This window comes from Lontra canadensis, unplaced genomic scaffold, assembly GCF_010015895.1.
Source record: "Lontra canadensis isolate GAN:19392208 unplaced genomic scaffold, GSC_riverotter_1.0 scaffold34, whole genome shotgun sequence".
Lineage (NCBI taxonomy): Eukaryota > Metazoa > Chordata > Mammalia > Carnivora > Mustelidae > Lontra > Lontra canadensis.
Genome location: NW_022631028.1, coordinates 19833342 through 19853073, shown reverse-complemented (window position 1 = coordinate 19853073; position 19732 = coordinate 19833342). Strand labels below are relative to the sequence as shown.

Sequence of the window (19732 nt, the reverse complement as noted above, 5' to 3'; positions counted from 1 at the left end):
GAGCAAACAGTGTTCAGAACCAAGGTATGAATGATAATTCCCGATGAGTTACCACCTCACGGATTTCAGTACACATCGGCAGGCACTGATGTGAAGCTTTGGGCTAACGTCCCTTTGCATCACACCCATCTCCACCCCAGGTCTCTCACCTGTTTCTGCACAGAATCATTTGTTGACAAAGATAAGCTTTCCTGCTAAGAAGAGCCCTCTACATCTGCACACATTCTTCTATTTCAGCTTCCTTTGTAAATTTCCTGCCAGGAGAAACCGAAGAGAGGCGTATGCATTCCTTATTGTCAGAGGACTCAGACATTTCTAATTCGGGGGGAGTAGAAAAATGAGATGGTTCAGTTGTCTAAATGACACCCCCCTCCTCCCTCCACTGTGCTTGGCCGAGGGTTTCAGCATTCCTCACCACCTGCCATCCCACTTCCCGATAGCCTCAGCTGCTCCAACTTAGAACAAGATCTGCTGCTTCTTCCGGCCTCTGTTCTTATTAACCTTGAAAGGACAGGGCATATTGATTTTATTTTTGTAGAGGGAAAGAGCTCTAGGCTTTAAAGAGCTGGGGAAAATTAAAAAAAAAAAAAAAGGAGGGATCTAGGGGGTGAGATGGATCAGCTGTTGACCAGAGTGTGTTCAGTGACTTCACGCCGATAGAATTACTTTCCTCCAACCGTTTATCATCTTACCCTTTAAAGTCAACTTCCCATGATCAGATTGGCCACTGGAAAGATAGTGCTGAGGGATTCTTGTCCCTCAACATGGGAGCTACAGGGAATGGGTTTGAGGGGTGGCCCAGTGGGATGGAACTGAAACGGGGAGCCTCTAGCCTGCTCTGACTTCACTGCTGTGCACCCTAGGACTACTGGAGTAACCTGAGTCTTACACTCCTCACGTCAGGAGGACTTAAAAGTCCTGCCTTCTGTATCTCCAGGTGGGAGGGTGGGGTGTAGCAGCAGGGGTGGGGAGATGCTTTATGAGTTGTCAAGGGTTTCTAGGAGACAATTCTTTTTTTTTTTTAAGATTTTTATTTGTTTATTTGACAGAGAGAGAAATCACAAGTAGGCAGAGAGGCAAGTTGGGGGGCGGGGAGCATTCTCCCTGCTGAGCAGAGAGCCTGATGCAGGGCTCGATCCCAGGACTCTGAGATCATGACCCGAGCTGAAGGCAGAGGCTTAACCCACTGAGCCACCCAGGCACCCTTAGGAGTCAATTCTTATCTTATGCTTTCCTCCTTGGAGTCTCAGGGCTATGGGTATCTCTGTCATAGCCTGGAAGATCAACTTGAGGGCTTTTTTAAACTTAAATTTAAATTTAAAAAGTGAAGTATAATTAACATGCAGTGTTCTCTTAGTTTCAGGTGTAGAAGATGAGGTTTTAACAGCAGGTAAATAGTGAGGGTTCTTCTGCTGGGGCTGCGTCATGGGAAGTACTTGGGAAGAACATGGTCTTTGGAGAACCATGAGCCTTGGTTTGAAGCCACCTCCATCACTTACAGGCCTTATGATCTTGGGTGAGCCCCAGCCTTTCTGAACCCCATTCCCCCATTAGGAGAATGGGGTGACAAATGTCACTTTGGGCCATCTGAGATGTAGACACCCAGAGGGCATTCAATGTGTCAGAGGTCCCTTGGAAACACATGGGAAGGAAAAGAGGAGTGGGAGCAGGTGTGGTCAGGGACCACCTGCAGGACCACACTGGCGGGAAACAAGGAGCCTCAGACTTCAGTGTGACTCCAAGAAAGTCTTGCTCAGGTTTGTGGGGAGTCCCAGAGCAAAGACTGCCTGTTAGGGGAAGCCGCATAAAGAAACACTCAGCATCTCAGTGCCTTAAGACAGCCCCCATTTTATTATAGTTCATGGTTTTGTGGGTCAGTAATTTGGGTAGGACTCAGCTGGGTGATTCTTCTGCCCCTTGTATAATCCATTAGGGTCTGTCTTCGTCAGTGTGAGTTGCTGTGACAAAACACCATAGGCTGCCTGGCTTAAAAGCAAACATTTATTTCTCACGGTGCTGGAAGCTGGGAATCCCAAGATCAAGGCACTGGTAGACCTGGGGCTGGTGTGAGCCTGCTTCTGGCTTGCAGCCAGCTGCCTTCTCACTGTATACTCACAGGGCAGAGAAAGAAAGAGCCCTAGTCTCTTTCTTTTCCTGCCAGGGCACTAATCCCACCACGGGGCTCTGTCCTCATGACCTCATCGAAACCTAATTGCCCCCCAAAGGCTTCAGCTTGTAATCCCATTCCCTGAGGAGGTCAGGACTTCAACATATGAATATGGGGGGTCACAGACATGCAGCCCATGACAGGGTCACTCCGGGGTACTCAGCAGGCAGCTAGCCTGGCTTGGTGGGGCCTCAATGGCTTTGCTTGTGTGCATCCCATGTTTCGGCAGGATGGTGGAGTGGCTGGAAGCCTGGGCTCTGCTGGGCTTCTCTCCATGTGGTCTCCCCACTAAGGCAGCCTGATGTCTTACACGGCAGCTCAGGGCTCAAACGGGCGTGCTCCCAGAGGCAAGAAGTAGAAGCTGTGGCCTCCTCATTGCTTCCTTCCACCGTGTTCCCTTGCTTGGAGCATTTTCAAGCGCCAGGGCCAAGGTGAGGAGATGCAGATACATCCAAGAAGTGAGAGCACTGCTAATTCAGCATCTGTCCCCTGGGGTCATGGCATACGATCCCATTTCTAGAGCACCTGTCTCGGTTGCCAGCCCAGAGTAGGGACCCAGCGAGCAGGAGCTGACTTCTGAAGGTTTTTCTCATCAGGATTATTTGTGCCACTTCTGTGGCATATGAAACACTGTCCCTTCACCCCATCCCTGCCTGCCCTGCAGATGTGTTCTGTGTCCCACGGGTGCCCGAGGGAGACTGGCTTGGTGGAACTGTGAGCCCTTCCAGTAATGTACCCACTCTTACTCGGCAGCTTCTGGTGACGTCACCACTGCTGCCCCCCGACCTCCCTCCCGGAGGCTCAGGACTTCCTTCCTTCCACAGGTGTGGTGGAACTCAGCTTTGAGGCCGAGAGTCCGCTGGCATCCCCTGCTGAGCTCCTGGAGAGATTGCCCAGCTATGACTGGCTTCTTGAAGGAGATGGTAAGTTTGTGAGGTCTTGGTTCCTGCAGCCCCTTCCTGGGGCTCATGCTGGCTGGGGAGACATCTCTGGACCAGCCCAGTCCTGGGATAGCTCACATCTCCCGTGGGGGTCCTGGGAAGCCTCTTGTTCCCATCGGGAGGGAATGGGAGAACGGGGGCACCAGCCCTGTGTCCACAAACATTCTGTGACCATTTCCATGTGCTTTTAAGACTGGAATAATGCTGCTTTGAGAACCATTCTTCTTGCATTAGATGCATTAGCGCGTGGGCTTCTTTTCCTTTGTCTCATTCAGCCTCACATTCAGCCACTTTCTGTCTTTCCTACTTTCACCCCACTTACACCTGTGCCTTTGAGCTAGGCTGAGTCCCTGACCCCTCCCCTCTCCCCCAGGACGGCAGATATTCTTCCCACCTCTGGAGGCTCCCGGGAGGCCCTTGGAACAAAGGTGCTGGTCCTCATTCATGGAACACAGGTGAGCGGGGGTACCATCGCATAGAATGTTACCCTTGGCCCCCAAGAGCCCTCCTTGGGGATTTTTGGGTCCACGGATCTCAACCTTACTGGTGCTTCTGGATCCCAGATCTGCTGGATCAGATTCTCCAGGGACGGAGGCCGGGAATGTGCATTTTACCAAGCTCCCCAGGCTGTTTGGCTATCAAGCTGGGGCTGAGAACCAGAGTGTGGACCAGGGGTTGTAAACTGTAGCTCCTGGGTCTCATCCAACCCACTGCCTATTTTTGTAAATCAAGTTTTATCAGAACAGAGCCACGTTCATTTGTTTGCTTACTCTCTGGGGCAGTTTTTGTGCTACACCAGCAGAAGGGAGTGACTGAGGCAGAGACTATATGGCCCAGGAAACCGGAAATATTTACTCTCTAGTCCCTTACAGAAGAAGAGACCCTGGACTCTGGACAGAACTCCGGCTTTCCAGCCTGCTTTGTACAGAGAGAAAGTGGAGCCCTCCTTTCTGGGTCCTGCGTCTTGGCTGGGTGGCTGTGTCCTGCCTCCAGGGAGTCTTCCGGACGCTCCTGGCCCCACTGCTGCCTGGAGCACCTCCCCTTCTCCTACCTGGTTGTCCACCTCCTGTGCCCAGGGAAGACCCCACTTCCTCCGTGGAGCCCCCTTGGCCATTCTGGGCCTGACACCTCCTGCATGCACACAGGTCCCTCCGGTCCACCAGACCAGGGGTGCTGGTGACATCCCTTTGCATGAGAGGGTCTTACTGTTTGGAGTAGGGCTAGTGTGGAAAAGTAAATGAAGATGGGAGGGAGGAAGAAGGAGGAGAGGACTCCTGCTTTTTGGAAGTGTTGGCAGGAGAGGACTTCGCTAGGAGGGGACACGGCAGCTGGGCCTCAGGGAAGGGTGTTCTAGGAGGAGGGGAGGCATCCAGAGAGAAGGTCAAGGAAGGGGCCACTGGCTGTGTCCCTTCACACCCACTGCCGCTGCAGCCCAGCAGGCTCATGGTGGTCACTGTGGGACCACCGTCAGGTAGCTCCTGGCTGGGATCTTCCTATGAACACTGCTCACAGCTCCTCTGGCTGAGGTCAAGGTCTCCAAGGACAGGCATGTGGTCTAGCCTAACTTTGCCTCCTTCTAGTTGTGGGACATCTTCTGCATACCTCAGTTTTCCTCATCTGTAAAATGGCAATTTTAGATGTAAATGTAAATGTAAAATGTATATTCCATCTTTAAATTTGTGTGTGTGTGTGTGTGTGTGTGTGTGTGTGTGTGTTTGAGTTCTGAGGTTCTCTCAGCCCTTCTGTGAGCCGTGAACTTCAGCTAAAGCAGTTTTGCTGTCCTCTAGAAAGAACTGTGTCCCCGCTGGGGGTGTCTGTTCACACAGCTCCCTGCGCCAGAGACGCCCTCTTCAGATGGAGCCCCGAGTCCTTGACTGCTCTGGTGGGTCACAGCCAGGCCCTTCCCATGCTCCCAGCTTCAGTTTCCATCTGCATCAAGGGGGGCTGGCCAACCTGGAGGAGTTGGAGGCCCTTTCCAGAGACCCGCTTTTGTGCTCTGTCCCCAGCAGAATCCCTATGGTGACAGAGCAAGTGGCTCGGGAAGCCCTTCTCAGCTTTGTGAGCTCCAAATGCTGCTATGGCAGCGCGGCCGCTGGTGACCTCATCATCCAGGAGCTCAAGCAGCAGACTCTTTGCAGGGTAACGGGGCCTGGGCCTGGTGGGCACCCAGGGGTGTCTCAGAGGTTAGGTCCAGGGTGGGCAGTGGCTTGTGTGATGTCAAATGGAGAAAGGAGTCTTGGTGGGGTGTGCTTATGAAGAGGGCTGACCCTAAAGCCCTTTTTGCTGCTTCTCCGGTCTGTGGTCCACTGAAAAGCTCGAATGTGCTGGCGCTGTGGGAGGTATATCACATAATCATCTGAGGAGGTCCTCAGCAGCTACCCTACACAGTAGATAGGATGGTCACCTGTTCACGGGGAGGAACTGGAAGTTTAGAGAGTTGAAGGGTTACTTGCCCCAAACATATAGCTAGAAGTGACAGAGCTAGGACTCTAACTCAGGTTTGCTGGCTCCAAAGTGCAATTCCCTAAACACGTGACTAACCAGGAGGGGTGGGCTGAGAAGCCTCCACCTAGTCTCCTTGATCCCCCAAGTCCCATCTGTGCCGAGGAATCATTTCTTCATTACCCTTGGGCCTGAAACTCTGGATAGACAAGGCCATGGGACAGATTTTAAGTTCACACTTCCTACCGGCACTACCATCCTCTGGTGGGTGTACAATCACACAGAAAACACACAAGCCTCACAGGGAATGGTTAGAATAAGAGGCTGGGGGAAGAGGCTCCAGTGAGCTCTGTGTCCTTGGGCAAGTCAACCGGCCTCTCTGAGCCTCTGTTTCCTCCAGTGTCAAAGGAGGAGCCAGCTTATGTCCAAGACCCGTTCTTGTTTTGTGATTTTTGTGAATGAGATCAAGAAGGAGGCTCTTGACATCAGGCAGAAAAATTCCTCCTAAGAAGACGTTTGGAGAAGCTGACTCCATTGGCCTTCATCTATCAAAGGGCAATGGCTGCCCCACAGGGGGCCTTGTAGAACATTCTGGGTATAAGGAAATCAGAGGCTGACACTGCGGCAGTTGTGATCCAGTCAGGAGAGACTTCCTGGGGCTGACTGATCTCCCTGCAGGTGTCTGGGGGTATCTAGAGCAGAAATCATTCTTGCCAGCTTGTCCTCAGCAGCCTATGGTGCTGGGAGTGGGGTCTTTTGACTTCCCCTCTGAGGCTCCGCAGGTGGGAAGCTTCCTCATTTTGTAGAATGCTCTCTTCCCAGAGGGCATGAGTGTGAACATGCTATTTTTTTTTTCCTTTGTAGTATCGACTAGAGACTTTCACCGAATCCAGAATAAGTGAATGGACATTTCAACCCTTTACTAGTAAGTGAAATCAGTTTAATTGGGAGCAAATCTGACAGGTGCTGGTGGAAAATATCAGGACATATCTTAGCCACTAACCCTGAATAAGACACCCTTTGGCTTGCAGCCTTGGTTTCCCATCTCCTGTAACACGAGAGGGTGGGCTTTCATCTCGGGCTTTCCAGTGCTAATCTCAGCAAATCCTTCCTGTCTGGGAAGTGGTTTGCAGAAGGACCTAAAGAAGTCCAGGGTTTGCCTTTGGTCGCAGACAAAGGCAGCATGTGTGCTTGGACATCTGCCAGCCTTCAAGGCCACCCCCAGTGCCTCCCAGAGTCCCTAGGACCCCATTCACTGTGCCATCCTGCCTGCTGCTGAACCCCTCTTGGAGGCTGAGCATTCTCTCTGGGAAGCCCCATGCCCTTGCTTCTCTGCTGACCACTCCGGTTCATCCTTCAAGACTCATCTCCCGTGTCACCTCTTTCATGAAGCCTTTCAGGATTTCTTCACCTGCTGACCACTTCTCCAGTAGAAGGAGTCAGTCTTCTGAGTTTATGCAGCTCTGGTCCAAAGCACTTCACATAGCTTGTGACATCGTATGGTGGTCATCACTGTGCCCTATCTGCTTGAATGGAGGCATGGGGAGGAGGAAGAAGGAGGTGGGGATGGTCACGATAGTGATGGTAGTTCTTGTTACTGATCCCTTGCATGGGCCAGTCTGATGCTAAGCATTTTTATGCCATCTATTTAATTTTCACTACCACCCTATCTGGTGGGTGCCCTATATTTCCCTCATTTTGGAGATGAGAGAGTTGACAGTCAGAGAGGTAAGGTAGGTCTGTTCAACTCCAGCACTTGGGTGCTTAAGCGTGGACTCCGAGGGGCTCCTTCTCTATCTGTCCCATAGCCCAGACTCTTGCCTAATGCCTGGCATCAATGCAGGCTCCATACTTATTTGGTAAACGAATGAAAGCTTGTCCTTGTAGCTAGCTGTTCACCGGCCTTACAATGATCTCTTTTTGTGTCAGACCAGTCAGTGGATGGGCCGCAAAGAGGGACCTCCCCCAGGCTTTGGGACATCAAAGTCCAGGTGCCCCCGATGTTTCAGGAAGACACGAGGAAGTTTCAAGTCCCACACTCGTCACTGGTCAAGGTAACGTGATTGTTGGCATCTTTGCCCTTCTCTCTGAGCTGGTTTCCTAGACAATGTATATTTCCTCAAACTTTAACTCTTTAGAGAGGAACCCAGAATGCAGGCCGGTGGTTCATTACTTGGCTATCAGTAAGGCAAATTCTAAGGAAACCCAGAGCGTGGACTACAGACCCATACAAAATCCATGCTTGTTAAGGAGTAGTCACAAGCGAAAGGATGATTCTGATTACAAAACCGTCACCAGCTTTAACCAGTGAGTGTTCACATTCCTAGACCGTCGGAGTATTTTAAATTTATTTTTTGTTTTTTATCTTTGCCTGACAGTAAACAGCAGAAGTGCTGAATGAAACAGATATAAAATAAAGCTCAAGCATTATTTGGATTTTCAGCAAAGTCAGTAAGGGACAGAATTTGATTTCTGTCCCGTTTTATAGAAGTATAATCACGACTCGAAGTGAGGATAACCTAATGGATTACAGAAGCACAGAAGAGAAATCTCCTATCATGTTCTCATTGCCACTTTAGAACTTGATTCAAGCATGTAACTTTCCCCTCTGAGTTTTCGTAGCCTCATACAGTGAGAACTTTGTGAGGTTCAGAGAGGGTTCCGTTCTTTCCTCAAGAATGATTCAGGGAGGGACGCCTGGGTGGCTCAGTTGGTTAAGCGGCTGCCTTCGGCTCAGGTCATGATCCCAGAGTCCTGGAATCGAGTCCCACATCGGGCTCCTTGCTCAGCAGGGAGCCTGCTTCTCGCTCTGCCTCTGCCTGCCACTCTATCTGCCTGTGCTCACTCTCACGCTCTCTCTCTCTCTCTCTCTCTGACAAAAAAATAAATAAAATCTTAAAAAAAAAAGAATGATTCAGGGATTAGATTCCAATAGCTAGCTTGTTGCCTTCCACAGAACTGCTGTGCATTTTTTGGGGTGGGGGGTATCTATTCTTAAAGACCTCTTAGCTACCCAATGGGCCAAGGACACCGGCCTTTGTGGTTTAGCCTGGGATCATGAGTTAGGACATGGAGCTTGGAGAACTGACTGGGCTGTGGCCCCGAGGAGATGGCAACATGATCTCCTTGGCTTGGCATTCAAGGCCCTTTGGAATCCTAGGCAAATGAGAATGGCCGTCTTCCCACGCTGGGCCTGGTGATGCCATGGGGTGGGTGTGGGACTGGTGAAATCAGGAGACGTTGTTGTTTGGGAAACTGGAGCCAAGGAGAGCATTTCACTTTCAGGAATGCCACAAATGCCATGGGCATGGGCGTTACAAGTGCAGCTGCTGCCACGGGGCAGGCATGGTGAGTCCCGCCTGGGTGGCTGCTGGTATTAATGATTGTGTGGGAAGAGGGTCCCCTCGGGGACGGAGGGCTGGGTTGGGGAGGCCTGGGGCTCCTCCACTAACAGTGTGACCTGAGGCAAGTCATCCTCCCTTTCTGGCCTCCATTTGCTTACCTGTAAAATGGGAAAGTTGGATTGGGTGTTTGTTACTGGCTTTTGTTCCCTGTGATGGTTTATGGTTCATGATTTTAATTCTTCTTTTTCTCATCTGTCTCTAAACATTTGTTGAGACCGAGTCCCCGCTCAGTGCTGGGCCTCTGTAAGAAGACTCAGACCTGGGGCCTCTCCACCAGGGATCCTCTGTCCTTGGGGAAGACTGACAGGTGACCAGCACATGTAGTATGCAGTGATGAGTCTAAGAAGGTGAAGTTCAGGGGGCTCCGAGAGACAGAATAGACAGGGGTCTTGGGTCAGTGCCTTAGGACTGCTATAATAAATTACCACAAACTGGGGGGCTTAAAACAAGCGGTATTTATTCTCTCACGTTTCCGGAGGCTGGAAGTCCAAAATCAAGGTGTGAGCAGGGCTGGTTCTTTCTGGAGGCCCTGAGCCACCCTGCCAGCTTCTTGTCCCACGTCCCCTCAGGCCTCCTTGTGGGGGCCCACCCTAGTCCAACATGATTTTGTCTTAACTAATGACACCTGCCAAGACTATTTCCAAATAAGGGCACATTCTGAGGTTCTCCCGTTCTCCGGTGAAGCACTCTCTTCGGAACCCTCCAGGCCTGCTGACCCTCCCAGCAGGAAGCCCACACTCTTCACATGTTCTCAGCTCTCCCCCTTCACTCCGATCTGTTAGACACATATTGACCCCTTGCCATGCTAAGCCACACCTTCGTCCACATTCTCTCTGCCCACCTGCCCTTCCACACTTTGGATGCCCACCTTCCGCCCGCTGTGTGCATTCCTCCGCCTACTCATGTGTCACTGGTGGGGCCCACTGGTGGCTCCCCAGCCTTCTGTCTCCTGTGCCCTCACTCCTACCATATGCTTTCTCCTGGTCTTCCTGGACCCCTACCTGTGGTCTTTTTCTTCCTCTCTCCACCCCTGCTCTCCTTCCTCCCCTCCCTCCTCCCCCAGGCTTTTCCTGGAAGGTCTCCAGAGTCCACTCTGAGCCAACTGTGGGAGTATAGCCTGGGAGACTTTCCAAGACCAAGCTCCTCATCCCTACCTCAGCCAGCCTGCCCCTCTCTTCCCAGTCCCTCTGGCCGTGGCCATTTGGTCAGGACTCGGTCTTAGGGGTTGTGGGGCTCCAAGAGGAGCAGGTGAAGATGGTGTCCCAGGAGAAACACAGATGTGAGCATGTCATGTCTCTGAAGGCTGCAGCTGGAGGGGCGCAAAGATACACAAGGGTCACCCCTCCTGTCTTCCAAATGAATGAGCTGAGGCCCAGGGAGAGGAAGTGGCTTGTTGGAGGTCACCAGGTTGGGATCTGAAGCAGGTCTCAGGGTGTCCTTTGCTCATCTTCTCTGAGAGGCCAGCGGGGGCCTATGAGGCTGTGGTGTGTCCACAGGTGAGATGCCTGTCCTGCAGTGGAGCCAAGCGCAAAGCCAAGCAGTCCCGCAGGTGTCCGATGTGCTCGGGGTCTGGCAGGCGGAGGTACGAGTGGGTCTCCCCAGCCCTGAGGTGAAGGACTCTCACTTACCAGCTTCCTTGCTTTTCAGTGTCTGCCCTTCTGGAGGGCATCGGGTGCCCTGTTGTGTCACTCTTGTGCCCCAGAGTGCTGTGCCTAGCAGGTGCTCAGGAAATATTTGTAGAGTGGGTGAGCTTTCCTGCAGGCTTGCTATTTTGAGATGAGACTGGAACTCAACTGGCAATCTATGGGTCAGACATAAGGAAAGAGTCACTGTGGAGAAGGGAAGGGGGTGCTTTAAGGAGGGGAGATGTCTTCCTGCTTATATGCTGGGGACATGAACACAGAAAACCACCTGAAGGTGAGATCTGTAACTCTTTGAGGATCAGGACCTAGGCAAACCCTTATTTATAACTCACTGCAGGGCCTGCATGGAGGAGTCAAGGACAGTTTGTTGATTGACTAAACAAAGTTCCATCTCTGTTCATGGGGCTTTGTAAATAGTGGCTCATTGCATTTTGTAAATCATGTCCATAGTGTATTTATAAATCTTGAAAGGGAAACAGGAAACCAGAGAGTGAGACTACACAAAGTTGTGTTGGCTTATGATACTTTTTGGTTCATTGAGGCCCAGGCCATCCTTCTAAGAAGGCAGCTAGCAAAGCTTTGGCAGACCTGCCACCTGTGGTTGGTTAAAGAAGGTCTTTGATTTGGAAAGAAGCTTAGGTGTCTTTTGTTCACAAATGAAAGAATCCTATTTCAAATGAGCTTAACAAAAAAAATTCCACCCTTGTAACAGAAAATTCTGGTATTATATTTCTGGGATGGCTTCAGGTTCAGCTGGATCCAGATGCTTAAACAATGTCACCAGGACTCGGTCTCCACCCTTACCCTGCTTTCCTTTGTGTTGTCTTCATTCTCAGGCAAGCTGTCTCTTGTGGTGACAGAGGGGACAGCCAACAGCTCCAAGCTTAGTAACCTCAGTCAAAAAGGATATCCCTTTCCTGATAGTTTCACAAAAAAGTTCGAGGGCAGATCTCACTGCATTCCCAAGGGTCATGTGTTCTTCTTTGTGTCAGCCACTGTGGCCAGACAGATGGAATAAGCTGATGGGTGAAGCCCAGGTCCCAAGCTGGTCATAGAAGGGGTGGGGGCAAGCCCACAGTTCCTGTGGTCAGGGTGGGAAAAGAGTGGTCGCCAAAGGGAAACTGGGGTATTGCCACCAGAAGGAGGAGGTCTAGATGGTGGGCAGGGGGAACCAATTGAGTCTCACTTTAGTCCACCTCTATGAGGAAGGATTTGGCCTGAGCCTTGTAGAAACTGCCAAGCCCCTGACTACCCGAGTGGTGCTGACCTCATGTCCCTCTCAGGTGCAGCACGTGCTCAGGGAGGGGCAGCAAGACCTGTGCCACGTGCAAAGGGGAGAAGAAGCTGTTGCACTTTATCCAGCTGGTCATCGTGTGGTATGTGGCCGTGTCTCTATACTGTGGCCCAGTGAGGGTGACTGGGGGACTTGGCCAGGACTACTTTCTGCGGAGAAACTCCACTTGGCTGGGGCTTTCACAGTGCAGGGACCTGTGCAGGAAGAAAAGGGCTTTAGGCACCTCAGGAAGGGGAGAGGTCCTGGGAGAGGCTGGGGGATGGGGGGACGGGCTGGATGCTGGCAGGCTTTACAACAGACAGACCTGAGTTCAAATTCTGCCATTGCTGCCTTCTAGTGCAGGCAGCCACTCAATGCCTGGGCCTTCCCTTCTGGGAAGAGTCCCTGGATCTTAAATCCCCATGTCAGGAAAGGCTCCCATGCATTCCGGGTTTCTTCTGCGGGGCACGGTGTGAAGTGCTCACAGGTGAGTTCAAAATGAGCTAATAGAACAGAGCTGTCAGTACTTTACCCGTTTTCCCATGGTACAGGTGGCGATGCTCATGAGCTTGCCCGAGGCCCCAGCAGTAGTAATGCAACCCTCCAGCCCAGGTCTGCCTGATTCCGAACCCATGCTCTTACCCCCATACTGTGTACTCCATTCCTCATCCTTTCCCCTTCCAGGAAAAACAGCCTGTTTGAGTTTGTGTCTGAGCACTGCCTGAATTGCCCTGGGGAACTCCTTGCTAAAGCCAAAGGAGAAAGCCTCTTTAAGGATGAAAACACCATGGTAAGGAGGGCTTCAAAGACCATCACAAGGGAAGCTGGGTTCCCCTCCCACCTACACATTCCCCCCCGCCCCCCCAGGGGGAGGGCTGCATTCTCCTGGAGAGGCAGGCTGGGCTGGAACAGGGCTGCTCCCTTCCTCCCCCAACACTTTCACACAAACCTTGAGACTCTCTTCCCATACTAGGCACTATTGCAGGCCATGGGGATACTGTAAAACCAAACGCTTGCCCCAGTGGATCTCATAGTCTGGTGAGGGAAAAGGTAATAATGTTTCACTCCAATGTTAGACGGTGGGGAGAGTCACTGAAAACATGCAAGCAGGGGAAAGAGACAGGAATGGGTGTGGTTTCGGCTGGTGGCTGGGAAGTGACACGGGGCAAAGACCAGGACAGTGCCCTTGGGGTGTGGACCCTGTGAATTTCTGGAGCCAAGGTGTCCAGCAGAGAGAGGCCTTGAGGAACAGCAGAGGGTGGGACAGGAGGTATGTGAGTTGCACAGAGCAAGGACCTAAGACCCGAGAGGTGCCAGCGGTCAGATCATGGAGGGTCCTGTAGGGCAGGTGTTGGCAAACACTGGCCCTTGGCCTGCTTTTATAAATAAAGTTTTATTGAAACACAGCCATACCTGTTTGTTTACATATTATCTGTGGCTGCTTTCTTGATGCAAGGGCAGAGTCAAATAGTTGAGGCAGAGACCCTATGACCTACAAAGCCTAGAATAGTTACTAAGTGGCCCTTTATAGATTTGCCAACCTCTGCTGTAGGCCTTGGCAGGGAACTTAAGTCTTTATGGGACGTCTGAGAGGGTATGTTTTCTTTAAGAGGGTCAGGTGCTCAGCTACCTTTTTCTTTCTTCTTTTCCTTTCTTTTAACCATAAGTAGCCTTTTCACATTGGCTTCTTTAACTTTATAGTTTGTATTTTAAAAATTGAGGCATATGGGATACCTGGGTGGCTCAGTTGGTTAAACAGCTGCCTTCCGCTCAGGTCATGATCCCAGGGTTCTGGGTTCGAGTCCCACATCGGGCTCCTTGCTCAGTGGGGAGCCTGCTTCTCTCTCTGCCTCTGCCTGCCACTCTGCCTGCTTGTGCTCTCTCTCTCTGACAAATAAATAAATCTTAAAAAAAATTGAGGCATAATTAACATACCTTGTATTAGTTTCAGGTGTACCACACAGTGATTCAATATTTGTATGTGTTGTGAAATGATCACCACAATGTCTAGTTAACAACCCTCACCATACACAAATTTTTTCATGATGAGAACTTTGAGGATCTAGACTCTTAGCAAATTTCACACATACAACACAATATTAATTACAGTCACCACGTTGTACATCAGTCCCATCTCTAGGACTTATTTTATAACTCTGTTTGTACCTTTTTACCATCTTCTCCCATTTCACACCCCACAACCACCAATCTGTTTCTGAATCTATGAGTTTGTTTTTTAGATTCCACATGTAAGTGAGATCATACAGTATTTGTTTTCCTCTGATTTATCTGCTTTAGCATAAGGGCCTCAGTGTCCATCACTGTTGTTGCTACTGGCAGGGTTTCCTGCCTTTTAATGGCGGAATAATCATCTTCAGCCTCCTTTCTTTGCCCCAGTCAGTCTGGCTTCCTAAAGGCTCAGTTCAGCCATGTCCCCAGGAAGCCCCATCCCCCGCCCCAGTGGGACAGTGGCAGAGAGGTGCTGGGTGAGAGAGTGGGCTGCAGGTGAAGGAGTGCTCTGTCCACAGCCCCCTTTCTTGGCTGGAATTCCTGAGGCTGGCAGGGTGGTAATCAAAGCTCCCTGGAAGTTAGACAATCCCCACCCACTCACCGGGTGGCCTCGGGCCCTCCCCCCACCCTGTCTGGGCTCGTTTTCCAGCCCCTGTGAATCAAAGCGCAAGGCTCAGGTGCGGACACCCTGGGGCAGGCCAGCGAGGTGGGCTGCATCTCTCCTGCAGGTGTACCCCATTGTGGATTTCCCGCTGCGGGAGATCTCTCTGGCCTCGCAGAGGGGAATCGCGGAGCACAGCGCAGCCCTGGCATCCCACGCCCGAGTCCTTCAGCAGGTGAGTGAGGTGGGGACTGTCGGGAGGCTCTGGGGGCCGGGCTGGGGCTCTGAGGGTGCCGACTCTCTGGTCACATGAAGGAATGCGCTGTTCCTTCGGCAGGGGTCCCTTTTCTGAGAAGAGAGCAAAGGCGCCAGCTAGGGTAAGGGTGGAGGAAAGGAGTTCCGGTTTCGGTTTCGGAAGGGGGCCTGGGGGAGTACTAGAGACAGACCAGAGGCCATGTGGCCGGAGGGCAGAGAGCAGAGCAGTGTGGGCCGCGGGCAGGTGGGACCCCTGGGCGGACCCCTGGGCGTAGAGATTAGGATTCTTATCCTGAGAGCAACGGGGAAGCTACTGTAGGATTTCAAGCAGGACTGTAGCTCAGCATGATTTTGACTCTAACCCCATGGGTTAGAATTTTCAGAGAGGGAGAGGACAAGTTCAAGACTCGGAGTCCTGGGCAAGTCTGGCACCGGGGGTCCGGCCCCTCAGAGCCCCTTCTCTTGTCGGGGGAATGGTTTCAGGCCTAAAGGTTGCTTTGGTACTGTGTTGGGATGGCCACTAGATGGCGGTGGTGCCTGTTGCGGCTTTGAGGGGTCATGGGAGCACGGGGCTGGGCGGGGAGCTGGGGATTGGCCAGGGAACAGAGAGCGCTGGAGCTTCCTGAGTCTTGTAGGCTGGGTTTTTATCCTGGTTTTCTGTGTCTCACTGTGGTTCTGGACTAGCTACTTCCTCCTTCCTGAAGTCCGATTTCTCACCAGTGAAAAAGAGATGTTTGCACCACCTCAGGGTTTGGTAGAGATGCAATAATTTGCTTTAAATGCTTGGAACCTGGTGCTCAGAATGTGCCTTTCCTTCTGGTCCCTTTTCAACGAGTATTTCTCTTTCTCTCTCTCTGTACATCTCCCCTGTCTGCAGGAAAGAGAAGGGTGCATTTAACTAAAAAGTAATGATAGCCATCTTGGAGCGGCAGTGGGCCTCAGAAATCATGGATTTGGGGCATTGCAACCTTAAAGGCCTGCTACGGCCGGTGCTACCATGGTAGGGAGAGCTGCCTTATCTGTCCAAAGGGGTGGGCCACCACTCATCTTGGTGTAGGCGCAGGGCAGCGATTTCAGATCTCTGAAACTCCAGATTATTATATGACACCTTCCAAGTTTTTGATACGGAGAACAAAAATTTAAAAACACTGGGAATACTGAATGGGCTGATGGGTTGGCTCTGGCATGTGGGCTGTCATCAGCTACCCCTGCTTAGCCCCCAACCCATGCTGTTTACAGCTGGAAGAGGAAGTAACTTACCTGAAACCACACAGCTGCTTAGTGGAAGAGCCCAGGAGAAGAAGCCACTTCCTAGCTCCAAGCCAAATGTTACTACTCACTGCATTCAAGATACACAACTCCTTGGAAGCCAGTGCGGGTTTACGGGGGCGTCCACTGAGGGGGAGCTGGGGCCAGACACATCGCAGGGACCAGTCACGTCCCAGGTTCACTCATGCGCATGGCTCCAAGCCAAGCTCTTCTCAGGGCCTCAATGTCCTCATCTTTAAAATGAGGTGGGTTGGACGTGGCCTTAGGTTAGCGGCTGCAGAAGCAGCTTCAAGATCAGAGCTTGTGTGCAGGACATTTATGAAGAAAGGGCTCCCAGGAGAAACTTGTAAAGAAGGAAGGGATCCAGAGCCAGAGGAGTGGGGAGCAGAGGTCACAGAAGGGTTCAGTGTGGCAAAGGTCCAATCGCTGCTCCATCCCATGGAAGCTCTGAGTACAGCAACCGTGTGCCTGGAGATGAGGGGGCTGGCCTCGTGTTGTTTGGTATCATCCAATCATTGGACACAATTCCCCAGGCACGTTATGTTCCTTGTGTGTGAGGGGGGTTCTGTGTCTCAAGGACAGGATCCTGCGGAAGAACAATGGGCTGTGAGTAGCAGTGAAGAAGCAGATGTGCAGGAATGTGGATGAGACAAGAACAGAGTCCGTGGAAACCCCCAGAGCATCATCCCTGTGGGACTTTGCTCTTGCCTCATTAGTATTAATGGTGTGGTTTACACAAAGAGCCCCCAGTTTTGAGGTATTGATTCCAGGAATGGGAAGAAGATAAGGGCTTGATTTTAGCAGCTTGCAGACACTGGTAGTTATTCTGAGGTAACTCAGAATAACTCAAATGGTGAGTCTTTTTTGGGCCCTTGATTTGGCAGCTGGGGCAACTGAGGTTGAAGAGGGTAAATGAGCTGTCCAAGACCACACAGTGTGTCCATGGTAGTCCTGGATCGACTGTCCTGGGCAACACAAGCCCCCTGTGAACCAGTCCTGGATCGGGGAAGGGTAAACCAGGGACAGGTGGATGGATTTTATTAAAAGGGAGTGCCGTGGGAGAAAACGGCTCTTTTGTGAATCTTTCTGGTCCTGCATCTGTAGACAAACATGCTTGCTGATAATTTGTTCAGGACTGAGAACTTAGCACATGGAGGCAGCCTGAGCACACACCTGTCATGACAATGTGTTCCCTCCCCCCCTTCCAATGCTCTCAGACATGGAAACTGCTCGTCCTAGGGGATGACCAAGGTGTGCCAGCACATCTGTGGCTGATTACAAGGCAGCCACCTGATGACAGCTGATGTCCTAATCAGTCTGTAGCCTCAGATCTGGAGGCCTTTTGAATCCAAAGCAAATGGAGGCAGGAGGGGTAGGAACCAGTATCATTTTCCATTTGATCTTGGCAGAAAAGTCTAGAAACGAGAGTGACCCTGACCCCCACTGCCCAGGTGCTTGGAGCAGTAATATGGGCTCCCGCCTTCTCCTGGTGCCCATTTTGTGTCTTCCATAACAGAAAGGGGGTCTTCTGCCTTTGATTTCCAAAATTACCACTTAGACACCACTTTCTGGCATATGAAAAGTCTCTGGATCTCATTTGGTGATCTCAACAACTCTGTGGCCTAGAAACTTCTATCCCCATTTCCTAGAACAAGCAAACAATAGATCATGCAGGGAACTTCATGGAAGAGGCAGTCCTTGACTCTGAGTCCTCTCTTCCTGCCACAGTGTCACAATGCCCTTCGGCTGAACCTCCTGTCCAGTGGGGAGCCTGCTTCTCAAAATCCCCTGCCTGGTCTGTTTCCCCTTTCCCAGTGGCCTCTGGACCATCACCTATGGTGACAGGACTTGGAACTGTCCCCAAGGAGTGGAACTTCCCCAAGTAAGAAGGTCTAACCCTGGGCCATCTACATCACCTCCCTCTGGGTGTGTGGACCCCTAGATGTGGGTCTGGGACAAAGAAGCCTCTCATGTAGAAGAACTCTGGGGTTTTGATGCAGAGCCTGGACCATGGGATATCCCTGACGAAGCTTAGCTTTGGTGATGAGGAGTAGCTTTCCTATGTCCGCTGCCCGTAGTTGTCCTAACACAGCATCACCCAAAGCAGAGGAAGGAGGGTATTTCAGTAGGATGCCAGTGTTCTCCTCCCAAGGTGGTCTTCCACATTCCATTGGGGGTCCCACAGTTTTGGAAGAGTAACTGCTCCGAGAAGATGCCAGAGCATGAGAGGCCTTCAGAGGAAGGTCAGTGCAAGACCATGGTGAGGTAGGGAGTGTCCTGAGAAAAAAAGCCTGAATTGGACCACCAGATTTTGGAATTTCTTTGATGTCATTGTTTTATTTTAAAATTTAATTCAAATTGTATAAGCTACTCCCTAATATCTCCACGGCTGTATTAATGTAGAGATGGTTAAAATGACTTTATCTTCCACCTTTCTCTGTCCTTCCTCCCCATCTAAAAAGTAACACTTTTTTTTTTAAAGATTTTATTTATTTATTTGACAGAGAGAGATCACAAGTAGGCAGAGCAGCAGGCAGAGAGAGAGAGGAAGGGAAGCAGGCTCCCCACTGAGCAGAGAGCCTGATGCGGGGCTCGATCCCAACACCCTGAGATCATGACCTGAGCCGAAGGCAGAGGCTTAACCCACTGAGCCACCCAGGCGCCCCCAAAAAGTAATGCTCCTGAAAGATGTCCTATTTGCCTGGAGGCTTACCTTACATCCCGGGACTCCCGTGGGGATGACTGTGCCCCCACTCCATGAAACGTAGCATCAGATGGTGGCTAAGGCTGAAAAGTCCATTTGGAGCAGAGCTTAGTGTGCGTGAAGGAGTGTAGTAGGAGATACACCTAGAAAGGCACACGGGAGCCGAAATGCCAACTCCAGAGTGTGAACTTCACAGGTAGTAGGGAGCCACCGAAGGTTCTTGAACAGGCGACTGACTTGACTAGAGCACTGAAGTTTTTTCTTGGGCAATTGTTTCCCCAGCGCCAGACCATTGAGCTGATCCCCCTCACAGAAGTGCATTATTGGTACCAAGGACAGACTTACGTCTACTACATCTACGGCACGGACCACAGAGTGTATGTGGCCGATTACCCTGAGCGGTACTGCTGTGGCTGCACCATCATCTGACGGGACCCAGCCATCTCCAAAGCCAGGAGTTTACTCATCATTGGCTACATCAGACAATCCTATACAAACCCTGGGGTGTCCTTCTAGACATTTCAGCTTATCATCTGTCAAACCCCTGGTCTTTCCAGAGCTTCTCTGGTGGGATCCATCATGCGTTTAACCTACAAGAATTCAGCTAGGCACATTTCTTTAGAACATTGTGGACCATGATATGCAAATGAGCAGTTACACCCTCACCTGCCACGCCCCACCCCGGGATTCTGCATATCCCTTTCAGTTACTGCTGTCCCCTGTGGAGTCTGGCCGAACTGCTGGTGGGGTCGTGCTCACAGCAGCAGCATTTAGACAGGTGTCCAGCTCCCTTGGGACTGCATGGAAGACAAGGGGAAATTGAGATGTGAAACGGGATGTGAACCAGGAGGACAACCTTCCAGGCTTGGACTTTGCCTCCCATGCCGGCTGAACCTAGCTGATGCCGCACGCTCTGCACATGCGGGAAGCTGAGGGCAGGATGAGGTCTGTCCTTGCCTGCCCAGTCCCTCTGGCCCCAGGGACGGTGGTGGCAGGGGAAACCGAGAGAGAATACCACGGGAC

General features: G+C 51.4%; 1 protein-coding gene across 1 annotated transcript in view; it reads left to right on the top strand.

The window, feature by feature from the left end:
- Positions 1–19448, top strand: part of SSUH2 (ssu-2 homolog) — a 23155-nt gene extending 3707 nt beyond the window's left edge. The window contains exons 2-12 of the mRNA XM_032867463.1: positions 2992–3090; positions 3482–3563; positions 5118–5247; positions 6415–6475; positions 7480–7604; positions 8836–8898; positions 10451–10536; positions 11881–11973; positions 12555–12660; positions 14609–14716; positions 18992–19448. Coding sequence (XP_032723354.1) covers positions 2992–3090; positions 3482–3563; positions 5118–5247; positions 6415–6475; positions 7480–7604; positions 8836–8898; positions 10451–10536; positions 11881–11973; positions 12555–12660; positions 14609–14716; positions 18992–19138 — 1100 coding nt within the window. The 3' untranslated portion in view covers positions 19139–19448. The remainder of the gene's footprint in view (positions 1–2991; positions 3091–3481; positions 3564–5117; positions 5248–6414; positions 6476–7479; positions 7605–8835; positions 8899–10450; positions 10537–11880; positions 11974–12554; positions 12661–14608; positions 14717–18991) is intronic.
- Positions 19449–19732: the final 284 nt, after the last annotated feature.